The 22305-nt window shown below is 45.9% G+C and overlaps 1 protein-coding gene across 50 annotated transcripts in view; it reads right to left on the minus strand.

Moving 5' to 3' along the window:
- The window catches only part of Sorbs1 (sorbin and SH3 domain containing 1), a 221768-nt gene that overhangs the window by 95529 nt on the left and 103934 nt on the right, over positions 1-22305 (minus strand). For 43 of the 50 annotated variants that reach the window (XM_075974035.1, XM_075974020.1, XM_075974004.1 and 40 more), the window contains 4 exons: positions 14556-14610; positions 10476-10544; positions 7630-7725; positions 5330-5458 (listed from right to left, as the gene is read on the minus strand). In XM_075974035.1, coding sequence (XP_075830150.1) covers positions 5330-5458; positions 7630-7725; positions 10476-10544; positions 14556-14565 — 304 coding nt within the window. In that variant the 5' untranslated portion in view covers positions 14566-14610. The remainder of the gene's footprint in view (positions 1-5329; positions 5459-7629; positions 7726-10475; positions 10545-14555; positions 14611-22305) is intronic. The other 7 variants (XM_075974024.1, XM_075974009.1, XM_075974023.1 and 4 more) reach the window with 1 other exon arrangement.

Raw genomic sequence — 22305 nt, forward strand, 5'->3', positions numbered from 1 at the left:
ATGAACATATATGGCACAGCGGTGGGAGAGACAGATGGCTCAGTGGTTTAGAGCATGTGTTGCTCTTGCAGAGGACCCAGGTTCAAGCCCCAACTAGTCAGTTTTCTTTCAGGGTATAAACCCTGACATGTCAGCATGGTGGTTCACACACAATCAACCCTAACTCTAGTTCCAGGGAATCTGATGCCCTTTACTGACCTCTGCAGGCACCAGGCATATGGCATATACATGGTACATGCAGGCAAAACATTCATACACATAAAGTAAATTCAAACATATTAAAATAAAATATATGGCATAAAGTACGGGCTTTATAAAACTGAAATCCAAAACACAGGGAAAGAAATCCCCACAGATATAAATTACAGGGTATGTGTGTATTTATTATGGTTTGGGATTTTGTGTGTTTTATGCCAATGTGTGGAAAATACACACACACACACACACACACACACACACACACACACACACACACGGGTATGTTTGCCTATGCGTGTGCATGTGGAGGTCAGAGGTCAACAACTGAGAATCTTCCAGTCTCTATTCATCCTGCTTTTGGAACAGGGTCTCTCACTAGACTTGGCACTCACTGATTTAATTAGACTGCTCACTAGGAAGCCTGAAGTATGGTCCAGATTCTCTCCCTACCCCCACACCCAGTACCGGGTTATAGACAAACAGCTAAGTTGGGCTTTTATAGGAGAGCTAGGGATTCAAGGCCAAGCCCCTCGTCCCTGCACTGGCAGTACTGAGTCATCACCATAGCCCTGTCTGCTTTTGAATCAGGGTCTTACTATACAGTCTGGCTGTAGCCCAGGCTGGCCTCAGACTCTTAGCAATTCTCCTGTTTCTGCCTCCCTAGTGGTGAGATTACAGGTGTGTAACACTACATCCAGCTCAAAGCATCAGAAAATTCTCAAAGATATAAATTACAGTACATGATCTCTCCATTTAATAAAATCAAAGTCATACTGTCCTTGGAAATGACTCGGGTTTTTTTTTCTTCTTATTTCAAATCTTCAAAACTGCTTCCCTCGCTGTGCCCAGAAGGGTAGCTCCCCAGATCTCAATAAGCAGCCTGGCTCCTTACTGAAAGAGAGCACATCTCTGGCATTTTCTCAGTCCTCATCCATTATCTTTTCTTCTGAATCTCGAAGGTTGGGAGCAGCCCAGTGCCAATTACATCTGAGTGCGCAAGGTGAAGCTTTACATACATAGTCATCAATCACCGGCTGCTGATGGAAGAGACTGTCAAGATGCTTCCTCCAATAAAACGGAAGGTTGGCTCGTAGGTAGATTTGCAGCCTGGAGATGCTCAGCCCTTCAGTAAAAGAGATAATCTACTTTGCCTTGTATCCCATCTGTTCTTTGTGTACCTTTGTGTCCCATGGTTAAAAGCCTCCAGAGAGCTGCTTTTTATCTTATTCACTTCTAATTTCATTTTTGGTTTCTTGTTTTTTTTTTTTTTAAAAAAATAGTTCTTCTTGGGATCTTAGGATACTTTTCATTAAGAAGGCTCACAGTGGTCGGGAAAGCATTCACAAGGTGATGATCTGTGCTAGAAGTAGGCTCACATGTGCACTAACGCTCACTTCTTCCTTCCTTTTATTTATGTGACATAATGGAGAATTTAATATCATGAATTAAAAAGTCTGGCCTTTACCCTAGGCTTCTGGGAGGTAAATGCCAAGTCCCTAGAATGCTACACCGAATAAGAATGTCTTGTTTACCTGAGGACTTGAACCACACCAATATGATTTGGAGCCAGGACTCTGAGCCAGTAAGAGCTTCATTGCCCACTAGAGTGGAGACGGGTCTTCCAGGAAGACAGTGGCGTACACCTATGTTCAGAGCCCCAGTAGAACTTCAGACACAGAGGCTCACACGCTGACACTAGGAAACCATGTCTGGAATGCTTTGGTATTTCCCCAGACCCTATACCATGCACTTCTCTGGGCTGATTGTAATCTCTATCCTTTCCCTGTAGTAAACGAACTAGACCCTTTGCGCATTAGCACTGAGCCTGAGGTGGTTTGAGAAGTCCCCTAAATTTGCAGTGGGGTGTCAGAAGGGAGGATGTTGTCTTCTGAGGTTCTTTCCTCGAGCTTTTCAGTGGGCCCTAATTCTTAACATATGCTCATAAAAAGGACGGATTTAATGGGTAAAGAGTGCCTAGTTTATGGGACATTTGCTACTGCCAATCAGAAGAGTGTTGCAGGGTATCTGTACACTGTGTGAATATATATTGCTGTGACTTGGTTTAATAAAAAGCTGAATGGCCAATAGCTAGGCAGGAGAGGTTAGACAGGACTTCCGACAGAGAAAGGAACTCAGGATGTTAGAACCTAGAGGCATGAGAGATGCCAGCAAGACACGGAGCAAGTAGGGCATACGAAATGGAAGAGAAGTAAAAAACCACATGACAGAATGTAGATTAATAGAATTAACAAAAACAGATTAATTCAAGCTATAGGTGCTAGTTGGGAACAAGCCTAAGCTAAAGGCCAAGCTTTCATAATTAAAAATTTAAGTCTCCGTGTCATTACTGGGGAGTTGGGGATCCCAAAGAAAGCCCAGCTACAGAAGAGCAAATGTAAGAATCACACAAGAGGAAACGAGTCAACTGTGGCTGCAAGTCATTCTGGCCTAGGGTAACTTTGCAGCAAACACTGGGGCCAATGAACACAGTGCCCAGAATGCAAGGAACTGCTAACCTAGAGCTTGGCGTGTGAGTCAGGGGACAGCATCTGAGGTTAGCTCTTCGGCCTCCAGACCACACCAGAAAGGAACTGGGAATTGCACCCATGCCCAGCGCAGACTCCTTAACTATTCTTCCAAAAGAGTAAAAACAAAATAATAAATAATAAAAACCACTGACTAGGACACTGGTGGAGCAAACACCCAGCCATGGCTAGGTAATAAGATCAACAGGAAACAAGGAGAAGAGTAACGAGGCTTCTCCCTGGCTCAGGAAGTCATTCTCAGGTGCCTCTAATCCCATGGTCCAAGGTCCATAATCAGAGCTGAGGTGTTGGTCAGGGGCCTGGGGTCCAGCTACCACTCAAAAAATATTCTGGGCTACAGAAATGGTTCAGTGGTTAAGTGCCCTTGCTGTTCTTTCAAAGAACCCTGGGGTTCAGTTCTCAGCACCTACATGGGACGGGGAAGCAGCTTGCAACCACCTATAATTCCAGGTCCAACAGCAGCTGTCACCTCTGTTTTCCACAGACACCTATACTACAATTGCAACCCACATAATGGCACATGCATGCATATTTAAAAATAAAATTCAAAAGTTTCAAATGTATATATCATAAACATTGAGTCTGAACAGTGGATTTAGATGGACCATCTTGTTATGAAAGAGCTCATTTAATGCCTCCGACTCCAGTATAATAGTGCCCAATTTATAGATGAGAATGAAGCCATCTAAGGTCGATGGATTGGCTCAGATTTCAAAGACAGAAAGTGCCAACACCAAAAACCAGGAGACTCTGTGATAATCTAGCTATACTTTCTCTCTCAAGAGGAGGGAGTTAGAGCAATAGCTGAAAACTGGAGGTATCTCTGTAATGTAGGTGTTGGGAGCCATCTAAAGACTGGCGCTTCTGTATCAGGCCAATAGCCAGCAACACGGAAACTTACAGGGGTTGATGGGGGTGGCAAAGATGGAGAGCACAGGCGGCGAAAGGATCCAACGGCCTCCGTTTACTAGGAGGAAGACACTTATTTACTATAAGATGGATCCTGGAGGAGAAGCTATAACCACCGCTTTACCAGACCAGCGAAATTTCTAATGAGACTCAAGCATTTGTCGTTATAGCCACAGGCAAAGTATAGTTCCCACCCCTTATCAAGGATGCTTCTCTTTGCAACAAAGACCACTACAGAAAACCACAACCTGTTAAATGCATGGTTGTGAATCCCAGTCCCAACTAATACATCTGCAATACAACTCCTACACTTACGGCTCAGGGATCATTGTGGGAGGGTGGGCAGAAAGATTCTAAGAGGCAGGGGAACAGGAAGCTTGCTGTGAGATTGTGCTGCCTTGCATCGTCAGAGATGCTATATCCATGAAGTCTCATCAAGATGGCTGCCTAAACCTGCACAAGGACAACACCAGCAGACCTGATAATGTGGAAGGGGGAAGCTCACGAGGCCTCGACCTTAGACAAAGAACTGCAGGCAACTGTGGAGCACTGAGTGCGGCAGAAGTAGTCTTCTCCAGGGAAGAGCACATCGTTGGCTATCCAATGCCAAAAGGCCAGCCCACAAAACAGATACATACAGGTGACGGTATACAGACAGGGCACCCTGCATTCAGACACCACCACCACCGCCCAGCCACCACTGCCACCACCACCGTAGCCACCACCACCACCACTGCCATCAATAACGACAAAGAAAAAGAGGCCATGATCTTAATGAGAGTAAGGACTGGGGGTTTATGGGTGAGGCTGAAGGGAGAAAATGAAATTATACTATAATATTTGTTTCTGTTTTGTTTTTCAAGGCAAAGTTTCTCTTTGGAGCCTTGCCTGTCCTGGAACACACTCTGTAGACCAGGCTGGCCTTGAACTCACAGAGATCCGCCTGCCTTTGCCACCCGAGTGCTACAATTAAAAATGTGCACCATCACCACCTGGCACTATAATCTTTTTTTAACAAATAAATTTATTTTTAAAAAAAGGTGTGTATGACTGATAACTGCCTCTCAGTTCTTCCAAGTACATGTAGCGTTAGAAATTTTTTAAAACTTGCTCAAAAATATTGAATTCTTTCCCACCAGATTCACTGGGATATTTTCATAGGAATTAACATAGGACCACCTCAACTGCACGTGTAATTCTGCTAGCATGTGCCACAGTGGAGAGAGCCGAGCTCTGCAGTCGTGCCAGTTACAACCACTAGAGGGAGCTCAAGCCTCCCTCTCCGCCGCCTAAGAATTGGTCAGTAAAGGTTGCTTCACTGGCCTTTTCCTTTGGATCATCTCTTCCCCACACACCCTACAGCCTTCTGAAGAAATTATTTTGCCTTTCTTCTCACCCACATATTTCCCAAAGAAGGGAAAAGCTGAAAACTGCAACAGGTCAAAAATCAAGAGTGAGCTTAAAAATAAGACCAAAAAGCCCCAAGCCAGCTTTTGGTGCTGAGCTTGACTCACTAAGAATCATCACAGAAGGGACAGAAGTCACTGTCCTGGGGACCCTGGAGAAGAAGGACGCAGCTGATGAACTCACAACACTTCTCCCCAGCCCTGCAGAACCACAGGGATATCTGCCTTCTCTTCTGCGTGTCTCCCCTCCCAGTCTCCAGAGTAGCACACCTGACTTGCTCTCATGCTTCGGAGAGTCCTGAGGGCTCACAGGGCTGCTGCTTGGGGTTTCCCTGTAGGAAGGCGAGGCCCGAAGAGTCACTGTTCCTTTTCCAGTGCAGATTTTTGTAGGGTCCATGTCTGAGAAATAGAGATCCAAAGGAGAGAGTTAGATCCATGGTACCTGAGGGAGTTAATGATAGACCGTTAGCGGACGGTTACAGCTGGGGAATGAGATGACCTGGGCACATCTATGCCTACTCTCTAACCCTCTATGGCCAATGAAAATTAATCCATGGCAGCATCATGAGATTAGGGAGGAGAGGCAAGGCACGTGCTGAGTAAACGCATGAATTACAATGTCAGCTGAAACATTTCCCGATGGAAGCTGGCTCATTCCTTCTATGAAATGAAGTTCTGATTGTTAAGCGGATTTCTGGCCAGTTAGTATGGCATGGCTCACAGGAGAGTTCGTGAAAGATCCCTCAAGCTTGTGGATCCCCCTTCTCACAGAAAAGGCAGCAGGCAATGAGGCGCATCAGGGATGTCCTGAAGAGAATCGCTGCTGCTTGTGTCTTTCGCTGGTTAAGACCCCTGAACTCTGAGAAAGAGGGGGTGCTATTCACGGATGGGAGCTCTCACACTCCAACGTAATGAGAGAACACACAGCCGGCAGGGTGGCCACAGGCTCAGCCCCCACGCAGCACAAGAGTGTCCTCGGAACCTCTGCTGATCTACATAGAGTCCCAACCATCCACCTTCAGAGGCACCAGGGTCAACAACGGATCCTGGACATCTTTAACAAAGCGTTCAAAGCAGCCACCCATATCCAGGGCTATGTGTCCCCAGTCCCACGGTGATGTCTTAAACCACAAACAATACTCAGCCTCCAGAAGCAACATCTTTTCCTATGCAATCTAAAGCTTGCGAGGAGCTGTCCGTGTCTAGAAAGTTTCGTTTACTATTTCTGACCGTGGTTCACCATAACTAGCTCACAGTGTGTTTAACAGAAAGGAGGGCTTGCTTTAATAGGCCTGGTGCCATCCTTCAGGAAAATCAGTGATGAGGCAGGAAACTGGGGCAGACCACACAATTTCACAGAGCGCATGTGCCAAGTGTGTCCTTATGTGCAGCTGAGCTAAGCAACTCCACACTCACTCCCCACACCCCCAAACTGCCCAGAGTTCAGCTTCTAAGCTCAGTTCCACACTCACTCCCCACACCCCAAACTGTTCGGAGACCAGCTTCTGAGTTCAAACCCACACTTCCACACCCCCGCACCCCCAACTGCTCCAAGTCCAGCTTCCTGACCACAATGAGGAGGAGAGGATGAAGCTCAGGGTGTGTCACTGGGTGGGACTCATACTGCCCATGTCTGCTCCTGGGCGAGGGGGGTGAGGAGTCAAGCCTCCTTCCTCCCTGTTCTCAATCCCTACCCCAGCAGCCCTCTTCCACGGCAAGGAAAGCACAGACCCACAGCACACCACAGACCATGTGGCAAGCTCACAGAGCACCTAACCCCATCAAGAGAGTGAGTGGCTGGTGTAATACAATTATTGGAAAAACCAGACTACAGTCACTTCAAAGGGGTGTGAGGCAAACTGGCAAAGTGACAGTCCATCTGTTTGGTCCTGAACACACATCCAGATCTGCCCAACTTCTGAGCTCCACTTGTCTCTCTGTCTACAGGAAACCCTGAGTCAGAGCCTCAAATGAACCGTACACCCCCGCCCGTTGGAGAGGAGAGGCAGGAAGTAACAGCAGGTGAAGCTGGAGAGGGGCTGGCCGACATGCTCCTGGGAATGGCCTGAGCATAACACAGGGAACCAACATCCGACATCTATAGGAGCTGCTTCTCATTCACCCTGACTCAGAGGTTCTGTGAGAGGCCAGATTAGCTTTTCTTAGGAGTATTGTATTGTCTTAGGAGTTGCAAACCTCTTAGAAGAGCCCCATCCCAGAGTGAAGGTTGAGCGTCTGCATTAACCCTTCTAAAGCAGAGCGGACAAGACTACAGCCTCAGATTCTTCCCTATATCCTGGCTTACAGACTTACAGACAGACCGACCACACACACACACACACACACCACACAAAGACTCCCCTACTTCCTGGCTTACAGACTTACAGATAGAACACACACACACACACACACACACACACACACACACACACACACGAAGGAAACAACTTAGGGGAAGGAAATGGCTTTCAAACATGCAAGGATTAAGGCTCACAGTGTGGTGTTAGAAGCAAAGAGAAGAACCCATGCACGATCCGACAATTAAAGGAAACAGCCCCAAAGAGAGATACCTGGAGGGAGTACCAGGCCTGAAGGGCTTTTCACTGTCTTCACGGGAATTATTTTAACAGCAGAAATAGAGCGAACACGTAAAGGGTCGGCAGTTGCTGAAAACACAAAAGGGTAAACGGTGCATCCAGAAAGAACATTTGGGAGACACTCAGGCAAGTCGAGGAACTGTGCAGAGACAATGGAAGGAAGTTGCCCACGCTAGGAGAACAATGCAAAGAGCAGTAGATGCAGTCATTAAAAATAGCCTGCTTTCTTTCTTTAGGGTTCTGGGCCAAGGCAGCAGAAGCCCTTCTCCAACCATCACTCGCATAGAGTTGGTCGGGGTTTATTGGCGCCTCCTGGCACACCAGGAGCTTGCCAAGGCTCTGGACAAAGAGGTTTACAGAGACACAGATGGCCTGGCAAGTAGAGGAAGGGGGACACAATCAGAGCACAAGGTGTCCCCTGGTGACAGTGGGTCATTTGCTATGCAATGGGGGCTTGGAGGACAGGATCATGGCTGCAGGTGAGTACAGCAACAGGAGGAACATTCTCGTAGATTGCTGGTCCCTTCCGCAGTCACAACTGCTTCTCCCAAATCACACCTTTTAGGATCCTGTGCCTGCCCTGATGGTCATCACCCTCTGACCTCGAGCAAATCAGAACCCCCATCTGTTGGGAAACAGATGGTCTTGCTTTTCCTGGGGGGGGGTGTCAAGTGTCCAAGTGGATGATTAAGGCTCTGGGCAGCAGCACAGTACACAGTGCTGGATGCTGAGACCCTGTTCCTTGCCTGCCTAGACCACCATCTCAATGGCAGGCCCATCCCCAATCTTCTTGTAAGGCCTCCCTCACTCTTTCCGTTTAATGGCAGTAAAGAAAGATGTGCTTGTGGTGCCGAAGCGACTCCAGTGATTGTGCCCAATGGGGTAGACGGCTTGGAAACCAGGGGCTATTGACTCAGCATCAGATGACTGGGATTGTCAAGGAGGCAGGAAGGAAGATGGGAGACACCTTCAAAATGGGCAGTGCCCCTCCTGCCCATCACACCACTGTTTTGGAAGGCATTTGGCAGGCACGGAGTATATGTCTGCAATAACTAAGTCAAAAGTGGCAATTCTGCGCTTATCTAGATAGATGAACTGTCACAGGAATCCTGTTAGCTACCTTAAAATCATTTGGGAGACTGTGTTGGGGTGAGGGCAGATTTGGGGTGCATTTTCAGAAGAAGAAGTAAGAGGCTAAGCCAACCACTCAGTCATTCTGCTCTGAAGTGCTGAGAAAGGAGCTCAGTTATCCTGGCTTGGTGACTCTGACAAGGCGCTCTGATGATCTTTAAACCTGCCTCTTTATTTCCTACCAAAGGCGAGTCTTGCTAAGGCAAGAAGGAAATCATTACTACCTCCTGTGTTCCCCCCACCCCTAAAAACAAAACGAAACAAAAACTCTTAAGGTTCTTCTATAAACAGATTTATAGAATGGAGCTAGCTGGTAGTCCCAAAATTTCAAAAGCCCCCCCCCCTCCTGCTTTAAATACCCATTTGCAGCCATTCCACAGCCCTGTTCCTCCATAGTCTCCAAGTGTAAGATAGCCACGGTGGGCCAAGACCCCAAGAACATAACCCACATGAACCCACACAGTGAAAGGAGGAGGGTGGCAAGCCAGCGAGGTGCGGACCAAGACAGCACTGATCTCCTGTCTCCAAGGAGCTCAGCCTCATGCCACCCAGGCTCCCACTCCTGTCTCCTGCCCTCTGCCTTCTCTCTCCAGGGGATCCTTCAGAGTGAACATCTTCCTCTGCATTTGGATGCATTTGATGAAAATTACAAAGGCTAAACATGGCAAACTCTGAAATTATACTTTGGGAATATTTTTTTTTTAAATTTCAATGCCCCATGCCGGGAGTTTAGCCTTTCCTCACTGATACTGTAGAACACTGATAGATGAGTGTTTGTGGAGTCACTGGAGCCCAGGAGAGGATGCAGAAATAAACACTGAGTTCAAACTCCCTTCTTCTGTAGATAAGGAGCTCGCACCTGCAGAGATGAAAGGGCCCCCTACGCGTCTCTGTTTTTCACAGGCAGAACTGGAATTAAGTTTATCAAATGACTCCAACTTGCTTCCTGTCACCCCATTCTGCAACACTGATGTCGGATTGGGGTGAGAGCATCCTGGGCAAACAGGACCTCGAGAGTCTGCTTTATTCTTTGTAGAAGAGTGAAAGCCCCCAGTTGCTAAGAGGGAGCAGCAGAGAGGGGGGCCCCCAAGGTGGGCTGCCTGGGGCTCAAACGTCTTCTTACCACATCATTCCGCTCACATTTAGATCTCCCATTTGGAAGAATTTCTAAAGTGAAAATATGAGGACCAAGACAGGCTTAATGGGAAAGTGCCTGTCCACAAATGCGAAGTCTTTCCTGACTGAACGCCCAGCATGGGGTGAAGGGGATGTTAAAAACTCGAGAGGATATACATACAACTAGTACAACCGGTGACAGTGAAGTAATTTCTACCATAGGACTGCGGATGTTCCTATTTGTGACTAGCGAAGGTGGCGTGCCGTATATAGGGAATTCCAGGCCAATGAGAGTCGTATGTACCAGGCGTGGCTCTTACCTGGCACTGTCTATCTAACCTGCCATGCCCGCATCCTTGTGAGCACATCATCTCACAGCTGGAAAAGATAGTTTCAGACCCATGAGCAGGACCACAGCTCAGGTCTCAGAAGCCACCATGGGAGCTAGGCCTCCTACGATAAGGCCAACGATGTCTTCCCCAGAAAGGTGGGAATGGCCCCTGTCCAGCATGCCCTGCATCTTCTAGAAATGCTTTCTGATTCCAAGCCAAGCTTCTCTTCCACAGCCTTACCTTTGTCTTGCCCATGGCTGCCGGGTGCCAAGCCATTCACAACAGCTTTAGAGCTTCCGGCATCATATTCTGAAAGAAAGAAGATGGACAGAAGGTTGGTGACCATGCCTCCTTGACAATCAGAGTCCCCCGTGGCACGAACGGCTCTATCCACACATATCCTATCAGATTTCTCAGGCCTGGGACAAGTCCCCTAGGGTGCACGGGAGAGTTAAGGCCTGAACCAAACAGGACACAAGAGTGATCTGGGGATAGGAAGTGTGCTGTGGAGAATGCAAACGCTACTGCCTCCCTGGAGTGGCTTCCTTGACATCTGAAAAGTGTCTCAATGGCACCGCAAGTTCTACTCGGCAAAGACAAGCTGTCTTTTCTATAAATTGCCTTCAGATTGCCACCCTTCTCCAGTCTAGAACCTTGTGTTACTGTCCCAGAGATGGCCATGACATCCTAACCAGTCCTTCCATCCCCCTTTCCTATTAAAGTCTCATAACACGCAACAGTTCAGGGCTTCCTGCATGTTCTCAACTCTGAGTACGTGAGAGATTTTCATCTGTAGACCTTGGCTACAAAGCCCTCAGCCAGAAGACTGCTTCCCCTTTTCTTTTCTTTCTTTATTTACTTTTTTATTATTTTTGTTTGTTTGTTTTTAGAGACAGTGTTTTTATGTGGTTTTGGAGCCTGTCCTGGAACTAGCTAATATAGACCAGGCTGGTCTTGAACTCATAAAGATCTGCTCGCCTCTGCCTCCAGAGTGCTGGGATTAAAAGCTCCCTTTTCTTACTTTAGGGAAGTCCTATGTGACGATTTTCCTGAGTTCTGCTCAGTAGCAGATAACACTGAGGGAACTTGGAGACAGTCCAGGGAAGACCAGAGGATGGTAAAACCACGCTACCCCAGGGTATGCGGTCAGTGTGCTTGGAAGAACCACACAGCAAAATACCCCTGGAGCTGCAGACACGATTATAACTACAGTTCTTTACGTGTGTTTTGCCAGGATTGCTCCTTCTACTTTATGTTGAGTATTCCACAATTACTATTTCATTATCTCCTTTAGGTCCAGTCCTTGAGAGCTAGAGTTAGGAACACCAACTCTATTGATAAGATAATGGAGGCTCAATGGGCCAAGTCTACCAAAGACCACTAGGCTGAGATTGAACTTCCCACTCACAGCCCATCTTCCTCCCCCAACTAAGATAAGAATGTTTGTTTCGGGCTGGAGAGATGGCTCAGTGGTTAAGAGCACTGGCTGCTCTTCCAGAGGTCCTGAGTTCAATTCCCAGCAACCACATGGTGGCTCACAACCATCTGTAATGAGATCTGGTGTCCTCTTCTGGCATGTGGGCATACATGGAAGCAGAATGTTGTATACATAATAAATAAATAAAGTTTGTTTTTTTTTAAAAAAGAATGTTTGTTTCCTGACTTGTTATATATTTCCTTAAATGCTGGGCCTACAACCCATACCACTACCAGCAAACCTGGCTAAAACTAAGTCACCTTAATAACTTTTAATAACCAGTCTCTCCAAAGGCTGGGTATCTGATACACCAGTCGCAGGACAACCAGGCTGCTGCCTCTACAGAGCCTCCTCCACAGTGGCCCAGGACTGCCCAGGGTGGTTCACATTCACCTGTAGACAGAGGTTTGCTCTCTGGGACCCTCAATTCAGGATGCGTGGAAGAAGGGACTTGTTAAAAGGAAATGCAGCAAGCTCCAGCATCCCATTGCATGCTCTTTCGCTGCCCTGTCCCCGCGCAGCTGATGGAGTCCCCTTGATCACATCTTTCTGACTGTTGGCCTTGCCTTGAGCCCGCTGGGGAGTTGTGGGGTGTGCCTGTGAGCTACCACCTGGCCCGCATTCTTTCTTCTCCCCTTTCTTTTCCCAATTAAACACAACAAGCAAACTGGAATAAGCATTTGGTATTTAGTAATTAACACTCAAAGTTCAGCTTTTGCAGCAAGTATGTTGCTGTGTATGCAGCAGCCCACATTCTCCTCCACTCCACACAGGTGATTAATTCCTTGAAGCTCAGTTTCCCCATCTGCATCTCAGAGGCAGCAAGCCAGGCCCACCCGGGGGTTGGGGGGTGCTGGGTAATAGCTTCCCAGAAGAATGAAACAGGACCCTGCCAGGACAACAATCCCCTCAAAGAGTGGCTGCTCAAGACTAACTGAAATAGTAACAATACACGGTTTTACTGCCATTCTTTCCACTAAAGATACAACCACATATTTTCCATGTAGCTCTCTTCCCAATGATCAATTTCAATAGCAAGTAAACACACAGTATACTGCTGCTCACGCCCCGCCTTCAGGGTAGCATTTTTGTTTCCTTGGAATTAATACAGAAATTTCCAAGACAGGATTATCAGGTCAAAAGGCCTAGGATTTCGGATCCCTGGACCAAGCTCCCTTCCAGCGCCTGCCTGAGAGCGAGTCAGGGGAGGAAGGGCCTTGAGCATTGATGCACCCTCACCTGGCCTCCTCTTCCTCACTTTAAAACTGCCCGGAGCAGCAAGGCTGGCTTAGAAGAGCAAAAGACTTCAGGCTGCAGAGCAAAGTTTCTGTTTGTTTTTAAAAGGAAACAGGAAAAAGGGCCCAGCCTGTTATAAATGACAACAGAAGCCAAAAGGCAGGACTAAGGGCATGGCTCATCTGTCAAAACCACTGTGAACACAGGTGAGGCCCTGCCTTCCATCCATGTGGAGTGGGGGCATGTGCACACATGTAACAAAGCAGGACAATTAAGAGTTCCAGGTCATCCTTGTCTACATAGGAAATTGAAATCCAGTCAGGGCTATATGACACTGTCTAAAAACAAAAGAACTAACCAAAAGGCAAATCAGCAATAGAAACTGAGCCAGGATGGACAGTGGTGGCACATGCCTTTAATCTCAGCACTCGGGAGGCGGATCTCTGTGAGTTCGAGGCCAGCCTGGTCTACAGAGTTCCAGGACAGGCTCCAAAGCTACAGAGAAACTCTGCCATGCCTCGAAAGAATAAGAAAAAAGAAGAGAACTGAGTCAATAAGCAGTACCCGTGTCTGCTTTGGCACAGAAAAAAAAATCAAAGGAACCGAAGGCAAACCACAGACCTCACTCTGCAAGGAGGAAGTCTGGGCTAAGAAGAGTAAGATCCTCTTGGGGAGGCATGGCACATTAAGAGCTCTGCTACATTCGGGCTAGGAAACTCCCAATGGATCAGCACTATTGCAGTGCGCACTTCACAGAGGAAAAGCGAAGGCACACTCAGCACAGATCCGAGCTGCACAGAAAGTACATTTGGAAGGGTGCAGCCATAGGCTACTCCACTCCACAGCCCTCCCAGGCCTCACCACACACTGTCCTACACAGCTCAGACTTGGCTAAACCAGCGAATATGTAAAGAAATGGGAAAGGCCTTTTAATCTACAGGGGTCCCTGAAAATACCCTCAATATGGTGCAGGATTAGAAGAACTCTGAATGAAATACTCACATAATCCCCTGCCTCCCATCCCCACCTGCAGGTGCAGGAGGCCAAGGTAGGACCAACTGCCGGAAGGAAATGTCTCCAGGCTGGACATTGACAAGCCTCAGCTGCATTGGGCCCACGGATCTGTCCCAGCTCTCTCTTCCCTGCTCCAAGATTTCAACCCCAGTCCAAGGCTAAAAATACCTGAAATACTAATTTATTTAGATCTTGGTTCTTAAAAGCATAAGTTAGCTGTTCTGTAAGCAGGATAAAGGAAGTGCTGGGTTAGCCCCCATCCGGGGAAGATTATGATTAAACTGTGTGTTTTGCATCAATCATCTTGATTGAGAAATGCCGCTAAGGTATAGAAATATGCCAAGTTTTATCAAATGCCTACTGAAAATAACAGCAGCTTATTGTATGTAGATTATATGCCACTAAAAGTGAAGTGGGCTCCTGTCAAGACAGACACGGCATACACAGTGTATGGTAGAGTTCTTCACGTGTGCTGAAAATCGTTTGCACCGTAAGTAGTGATGTTAGTGTTGAGGACCTTAAGGTATCTGGAAATCTCAGTAAACCACAGTTTTGTAGCTTTGTCAAGAGAAAGAGGGTTTGAAATGACTTACCAGAACTCATGCTGGTAGTGGGCCGAGTCTTCTAAAGCTGCAGCTTCGGATGGCTCTGCAGAAAAGCACACAGCGGCGTGAATGAATGGCGGCTGCATGGTAAATCCCCACAGTTAGTGTTAAAATGCAAACACTGTAACCCTTGGTCAAACAGAGCTGAACTGGGAGCCATGTGGCCAGGCTTCCGGCTCATGGCTGGTCACAGATTTGGGGGATTTGGGCATCTCGCACAGCTTCCTTGCTTCGCTTTTGTCACCAACTATGTTAAGACACAATCCCAGGTCTCTGCTAGCAACAAGTCAACCAAAAACTTCAATTTTGTAAATGTAAAAAAAAAAGAAAGAAAACAAACAACTATCATCAGAGGGTAATAAGTAATTAGGGGTGTTTACAGATAGCTCTCAATCACCAGGAGATGTTCCGGGTGCTTTAAATAATTTATTTGATTCATGACAGCAAGCACGGATGCAGTGTTAGCTCATGGATGGGACCCAGGGAGGCGAAGCAGCACGCCCAACTGTGCTGGAGTTGATCATGGAAACGGGGTAGCCTAAATCGGCCCTGCCCTCCTCACTTACGGGCAGAAACTATCGCCAATGACCAAGCGAACAGCTCTCAGAATTAGAAGGTCTCAAACCCAAGGGAACTTACAATGTGCTGTCATTTTATTACCATTGGTCTCCAACAAAAGGTGTCCATTTGTTTTGTTTGTTCGGTTTTGATGGTGAAGATCAAACCCAGAGCATCAAGGGTACCTTAATCAAAGACTAATCTCTATGTACACTGACGCTCAAACCAAACATTATGTTTTGACAAATAAATTGGGTATAGTGGTGTGGATCTATAATCCCAGGGAAGTGTATGCAGGAGGATCACCAGTTTGAGTTCATCCTCACTATATAGTTAAGTTTGAGGCTAGTCTTCACTAAATGAGATGGTATGCTGTCTACAACCATACCACCTTAAGCGCACCCAATCTCATCTGAAGCTAGGAAGGACTGGACCTGATTTGTACTCAGATGGGAGACTATATGTAAACACATGCACACACATACACACACACACACACACACACATACACACACACACAACAAACCTGTAACACTTTGACAAATAAATGCACCCTATAAGTACTACCAAAGTCACAACATATAGCATTTCCGTCGGCCCCAGAAAAGGACCCCGTGTCTCCTCACAGTCAGGTATGTCACCCCAAGTTCCTAGGAACCACTGACTATTTACCATCACTATGGTCCCACTATTTCCACAGACTGTACCACACATATATGCAACCTTTTGTGCCTGCCTTCTCGTGTTTAGTATGACTCTTTTGGAAAACAATGGCTACATATGTGTAAGTGTTCTTCTGGACTCTAGCCACTGAGCTATCTCTAGCTAATAACCCACTTGCTTGATTACTATTTTTACATAACCTTGACATCAGTTAATATGTTTCCCTACTTCATCCCTATTCAAAATCTTTTTGGTCATTTTTGGTCCTTTGCATTTTTCATTTTGTTTTATTTATTTGTTCGTTTGTTTGTTTTGTTTTGTTTTTTGAGACAGGGTTTTCTGTAACTTTGGAACCTGTCCTGGAACTAGCTCTTGTAGACCAGGCCGGCCTCGATTAAAGAAAGAAAAGGTCTGTTGGATTTCTACTTGGGATTTTGTAGACTCTATATTCACTTTGGGGGAAATTAATGTTTTTACAATATTGGCTTCTCTGGCCACTGAGCATGGTCTCTCCCTTCAGCCAGGTCTTCTTTCATTTCTTTCACCAATGACTTAACAGGCTTTGGAGTAAAGGCTTTGAGCTCCTTCCACACAGACACCTCATGCTTTCTCCTCCCCAGAGGGAAGTGGCGACTGAACCCTCAAGAGAAGGCTACTCACAAGAACACTCCCATGTAAAAAAAGAAGATAGATCCATTCTAATTGATGTATAATTGCAACACAGAAATACAATGTGAGAAAGTAAGGTCACATGACTCCTTCAAACATCTGTAACCCCAGTAACTGAGTTCAAATATAATGAAATATGTGAAATGCTAGACAAAAAAATCAAGTATAGTTTTCAACATCATCGAATCTCAAAGAGGAGTCAAATAAATAGACAGGTGAAATGCAGAAATCAATCAAGGATTTGGGTAAGAAATTGAACAACTTTAATTACAAATGCAGAGACAGATTCTGAAAGTGAATGTTAGGCAAATCGTGGATATGGGAAGCAAAAAGAAAGCCACAGTGGAAAACATCACCCAATCAGCAGACCACACGTGGAAAGGCTATCAGGGATTGAAAATAAAATTGAAGACCAATGACATTCAGAAACAATTTAAAATGTAATTATGACCATAACAACTAAGGCCTCTGGGATACAATTAACAGACCAAATCTATAATCTATAGTGTAGAAAAAGGAAAGAAGACACAGTCAAAACACATAGAAAAGCTGTTCAAGGAGGGGCTAGAGAGATGGGCCTGTGGATAAGAGCACTCGCTACTTTTCCAGAGGACCAGAGTTTGGCTCCCAGCACCTATCTGTGTAGGCAGATCATAACCACCTATGATTGCAGCTCCAGGGGATCCAATGGCCTCTTTGGCCTTTGTAGGTGGACATGCACACACTCATACACACAACATTCAAACACACACATATACATAAATTTTTAAAAATGTTTTTAAAATTATAGCAGAAACATCTGTATACCTGAGGAAAGAAATGACCATCTAAACATTAGTCCTTTAGAATATCCAAAATATAAAACCAGAAAGATTCCTCCACATCATATAATTAAAACGTCAAGAAAACAGAACAAAGTAAGAACATGGAAAGCCCCTTACAAACATAAGCCCATTCAAACAACAGCAAACCTCTCCACAAAAATCGCTAAGCCCAGCAGAGTATGAACTGGTAGCTTTTAATCCCCCAAACAAAGTAACTGCCAACCAAGATTACTTTATCCAAAATAGTTAGCCTTTACAGCTGAAAAATTGAGGGCTTTTACTGAGAATAAAACCAAAGCAATTCATAACTGTTAAGTTCATGTGTGTCATAAGGAATATTACACCAAGAAGATAAAAATACAGAAGCATCAGAGCTTATGAAGATCCATCCTCACAAGGACAGACTCACAAACACAAATTAGGATATGTCCAAACATTGCTAACTTGGTAAAAAACACCAAATCTGAGTAAGAATACAACAAAGAAGAAACCAGGTCAACCTTTCAAGAGTCTCCTAAATCTAAAGACGCGAGGAACTGACTGGATGTTTCCCAAAATAAGATTGAGCTCTTTGCTTCCTGCTGGAAACTCACTCCACTGGCAAAGGCACACACAGCTGACAGGAGGGACAATGATATCCCAACAGAAAGGCTCCCATCAAGAATCAAAACCCAAATGCTAGTGGCAATTCAACGTACCACTGGTGGGAAAGGAAACTAGTGAGGACACTGTGGAAACCACGGTAGAGGCTCTTCCAAGACCCAAGAAGAGAACTCCTATATGACGGCACCTCCCGCCTTGGTTCTCAGGCCACTCTTCACAAGAGTCAGCTTATGGAAGCCTAGGCATGTGTCAATGCATGAATGAATGACAACTTATGCTGGAGAGTTTGTGGGGTAAAGGGAACACTTCTGCATTGCTGGTGGGAGTGTAAGCTGGTACAACCTCTTTGGATGTCAGGGTGGCGATTTCTCAGAAAATTAGGAAACAACCTTCCTCAAGACCCAGTAATAACATTTTTGGGTATATATCCAAAGGATGCTCATTCGTTCATAGCAGCATTGTTTGTCATAGCCAGAACCTGGAAACAACCTAAAAGCTCCTCGATCGAAGAATGGATAAGGAAAATGTGGTACATTTACACAATGGAGTTCTACACAGCAAAATAATAATAATAATAATAATATCTTGAATTTTGCAGGAAAATGGATGGAACTAGAAAACATCATATTGATTGAGGGAACTCAGACCCAGAAAGACAATTATCACATGTACTCACTCATAAGTGGTTTTTAAACATAAAGCAAGAAAACCAGCCCACAAATCACAATCTCAGAGAACTTAGACAACAATGAGGACACTAAGAGAGACATACATAGATCTAATCTACATGGGAAGTGGAGAAAGACAAGATCTCCTGAGTAAATTGGGAGCATGGAAACCTTGTGGGAGGGTTGATGGGGATAGGGGAGAGGCAGGGAGGGGAGCAGATAAAAATGTAGAGCTAAATAAAAATTAAAAATAAAAAAGAATGAGTTATAAGCCAAAAATGAGGAAGTATTTTGCTACAAAGAATTATGTCCTTTGCAGGAAAACAAAACTAGAGATCATAATAAATGAAATACACCAGATTCCCCCCAAAAACTGTTTTGTTTCATAGGTAGAATTTAGTGTAGTTTTGTTTCACTTGAAGAAAAAGTGTAAAAGTACAACTGGAAGGAGTTATGGAACCAGGGACAAAGGGCAAAAAAGAATGGGAGTAGCAGTAAACAAGACCAAAGAACATGATATCACAAAAATGTCACAAGTGTGAACTGTCTGCTTGACAGAACTGAGGACCGCAGGCCTCCAGGCAAACCTGTGAGATATTATGCTAATTATCTGGTTGGAGTAAGGAGACCTATGCACTGTGGATATCAGCATTCCTAGACTGCAGCTTCCCTGACTGTATAAAACAGAGAGAGCCAGCTGCGCACTGGCCATCAGTCCTCTCTGCTATGAAGTGAAGGCTTTTTAAACAATAATAAAGGTAGTATATCAGATGTAGAACTCAAATGTTTATTTTACATAATAAACCTCTGATACTAGCCCTGGGGAAATGGCTCAGTCAGTCAAGTACTTGCCACCTAACACAGGGACTGGAGAGTGGCTCCCCATCACAACATAAAATGCATGGTACCATAATGCCAGTGCTGGAGAGATGGAGGCAGGAGGATTCCCAAGGTGTGCTAGCCAACTAGACTAGCTCCAGGGTCAGTGAGAGACCTTGTTTCAAAAATAGGGTAGAAAAGTGATTGACAGACGTACCTTGCGTTGACCTCTGGCCTTCTCATATATGCTCGTGAACACACACACACACACACACACCCTCTGATACTTAATAGTTAAAATTTACTTTCAAGCCGTGCTCTAAAACATGACTTGGCTGAACAAATGGCACAGCTTCAAAATCTCTAAATAAGCCCTCTCCCAGTCCAGGCACATTTGGGTAAAAGCCAAAAAAGAATAAATGATTGCACGTCGTGGCAAAACCAACCAACTGGTCATTTACATCCTTGTAGTTGCAGGAAGCTAGAGTGTCCCAGCTTGGGAGGACCAGTGAGAGTCAAGCCACCATCCTACACCTGGAGCTGCAGGCCTAACCATACTTGGGCAAAACCCTGCGCATCAACACAGACATTCCACCAAAGGAACAAGCTGTGTGGTAGCCAGAGTTCAGAATGATGATCCAGAGAATCAACGGTTCTCCTGGAGACCTCTCTGCTTCTAAATCCTGTCATTCTAAGACAAGCTTTGAAGACAAAGAAGGAATAATCCACTAAAAGGCAAAAGTCACACTCAAGCTTCCAGCTGAAACGGGACCAAATAACCAACCATGAGCTATTGACTATGAAGGAAAGGCCCATATGTTAACAGTCTGGGGACACACAGTGAGGGCAACTGAATCTGGAGAAATGGATCAGGCACAGATACTATGAGAGACGGAGCCTCGGGTAAACCTCTCACACACCACACTCTAGCACCATGGTGCTTTGCCTGCAGGGTTCTTTTCTGTCCCTAACCCACAAGACTATAAACTGGAAGGGAAGGGATACACCCCCTCCCAGTGCTGAGTATGCAATCATGGGCTTTGTCCTTGTCCCTGCTCAGACAAGAGGACCTACCTGTAGGATCTTTCCTTCAAATAGACAAGACTCTCTTCTATTTTACTGCGGTTGCTATGTTCAATCTTTGAAATCCAATCTGGGATTGGCTTCATGTCCAGGCAGCTATTTCCAATAAAAAAAAGAGCAGACAGCTCGCAAAGCCCCAAAATTATGTCTAGCCCTGTTTCCCTGTACTTGCTTATCCCCCAGCCTGAGCGGCCTATCTCTCCAATTTCTCACCGGTACCTTCTCAATCGCTATTAATGTCATTTCTCTTCAAATTCTCTCTCTGCATTATTGGAGGGAGGGCAGAAGGCTCTTCAGAAAGAGCAAAGGACAAACACTAAGCTGCCGGCATCTCCTTTCAAGGGGAAGAAATGAGGAGAGGGTTGGCCTTGACATTAGCTTCGATCTGGAGTCCCAGGACTCGGCTGGAGGCTTGGAACACAACAGGCTGATGGTTTCTGGGGAGGGAGCACTAGGAAAACATGTCAAAAGGGCCACCCCTCTACATCCTCCCATTTCCTCCTGGAGTCCCTCCAACCCAGTTTCCGTTCTAACCAATTATCTGAAATGGCTTTCAGAAATGTCTCCCATGAACACGCTCAGCCAAGTCCAACAGCTTCTGTACTAGTCGGGGCCTCTGAGGTCTACCGACCACAGTTAAGACAGCCAACCCCTTCTTCCTTCCCACAAACACGGTCTGACTCTGAGTATCACCAAACGCTGTCTTATATTGGGCAACAAGGATCCTCCTGGTAGAACAGGGCTTCTGTGGATCTTCTAGGAGTTCATGGCCACAGGGTCATGAGCTGGGCCTTGCTCCTTTCCAACTTCACACTCATTTCCTTCAGGGTTCATCCGGAGGGTCAGAACAAGACGATTCACAGGCCCTCTGGTTTCCCAACTGTGCTGGGAGGAGGCTTCATGAGCCCCCTCAGGCCGCTGGGCAGGCACTCGCCCACCCACTCCCCACCTGTCATGTCAACCAGGGCAACTGTGCTCTTGAGCAGTTTCATTAACTTCCACTTCCTGAGCTGCCCTTTGATAGTAGGTTCTGTGGCTACAAATTAAAGGGTTCATAAGCCTGGAATTTTATCCACCTCTTTACTGCTCGGGGACAAAAACTGAGTTGTGGTTTTATTTTGTTTTGTTTTAAGCCTCCCTTCTACCAACGTCTTTGTTTTAGAGATTTATTTTGTATTTTTATTTACTTATAGAAGAGGGTGTTGGATTCCCTGAAACTGGAGTTACAGGCAGTTGAGAGCCACCCAGCAAAGAATGTGTCTTAGGACTTCTGGAAATGGAGCAAGAGCTCTTGACCACTGCGCCATTTCTCCAGCCCTTCTCCACGCTTGCCTCCTGTTGCTCATCTACTTCCTCAGGACAGCCTCTGCCTCTAGCGTGCTGAATGCCAGCCCTCCATGGTTACCTAACAAACTGAATCCCTTTAGAAGCTTCCAATGGTACCCACCCTCACTGCACAATTCAAAGTCCAGGTAATGAGCTTTGAGGCCTGGCTGAGTCCATTCGTCATCCCTCCTTGCTTCCAGTCTCAGCTACCTCACAAGAAGCCCACCAGACAGCACTTACAGGGCTGATAGGATGGCCGGTGTTCATCTCTGGTCCCTGATATCTCCTATGAAGCTAAGGCAGCACAAACATCCAATAATGCTGGTAAGGGAAGATCTGTCCCTTGAGAGTGACTAAGGGTACCATTCTCTCTTCCTCCTTGGTATCCCCCATACCTGGAAGAGATATTCTTCCTAATTCTTCATTTTCATTGCCAGTGTAGCCTCATGCCCACCAGTCTGCTCACCCTAGAAGTTCTAGACCATGATCTTACCCTAATAAGCCTCACATTAATCCCAGCACTCA

This window comes from Microtus pennsylvanicus, chromosome 5, assembly GCF_037038515.1.
Source record: "Microtus pennsylvanicus isolate mMicPen1 chromosome 5, mMicPen1.hap1, whole genome shotgun sequence".
Taxonomy (NCBI): Eukaryota; Metazoa; Chordata; class Mammalia; order Rodentia; family Cricetidae; genus Microtus; species Microtus pennsylvanicus.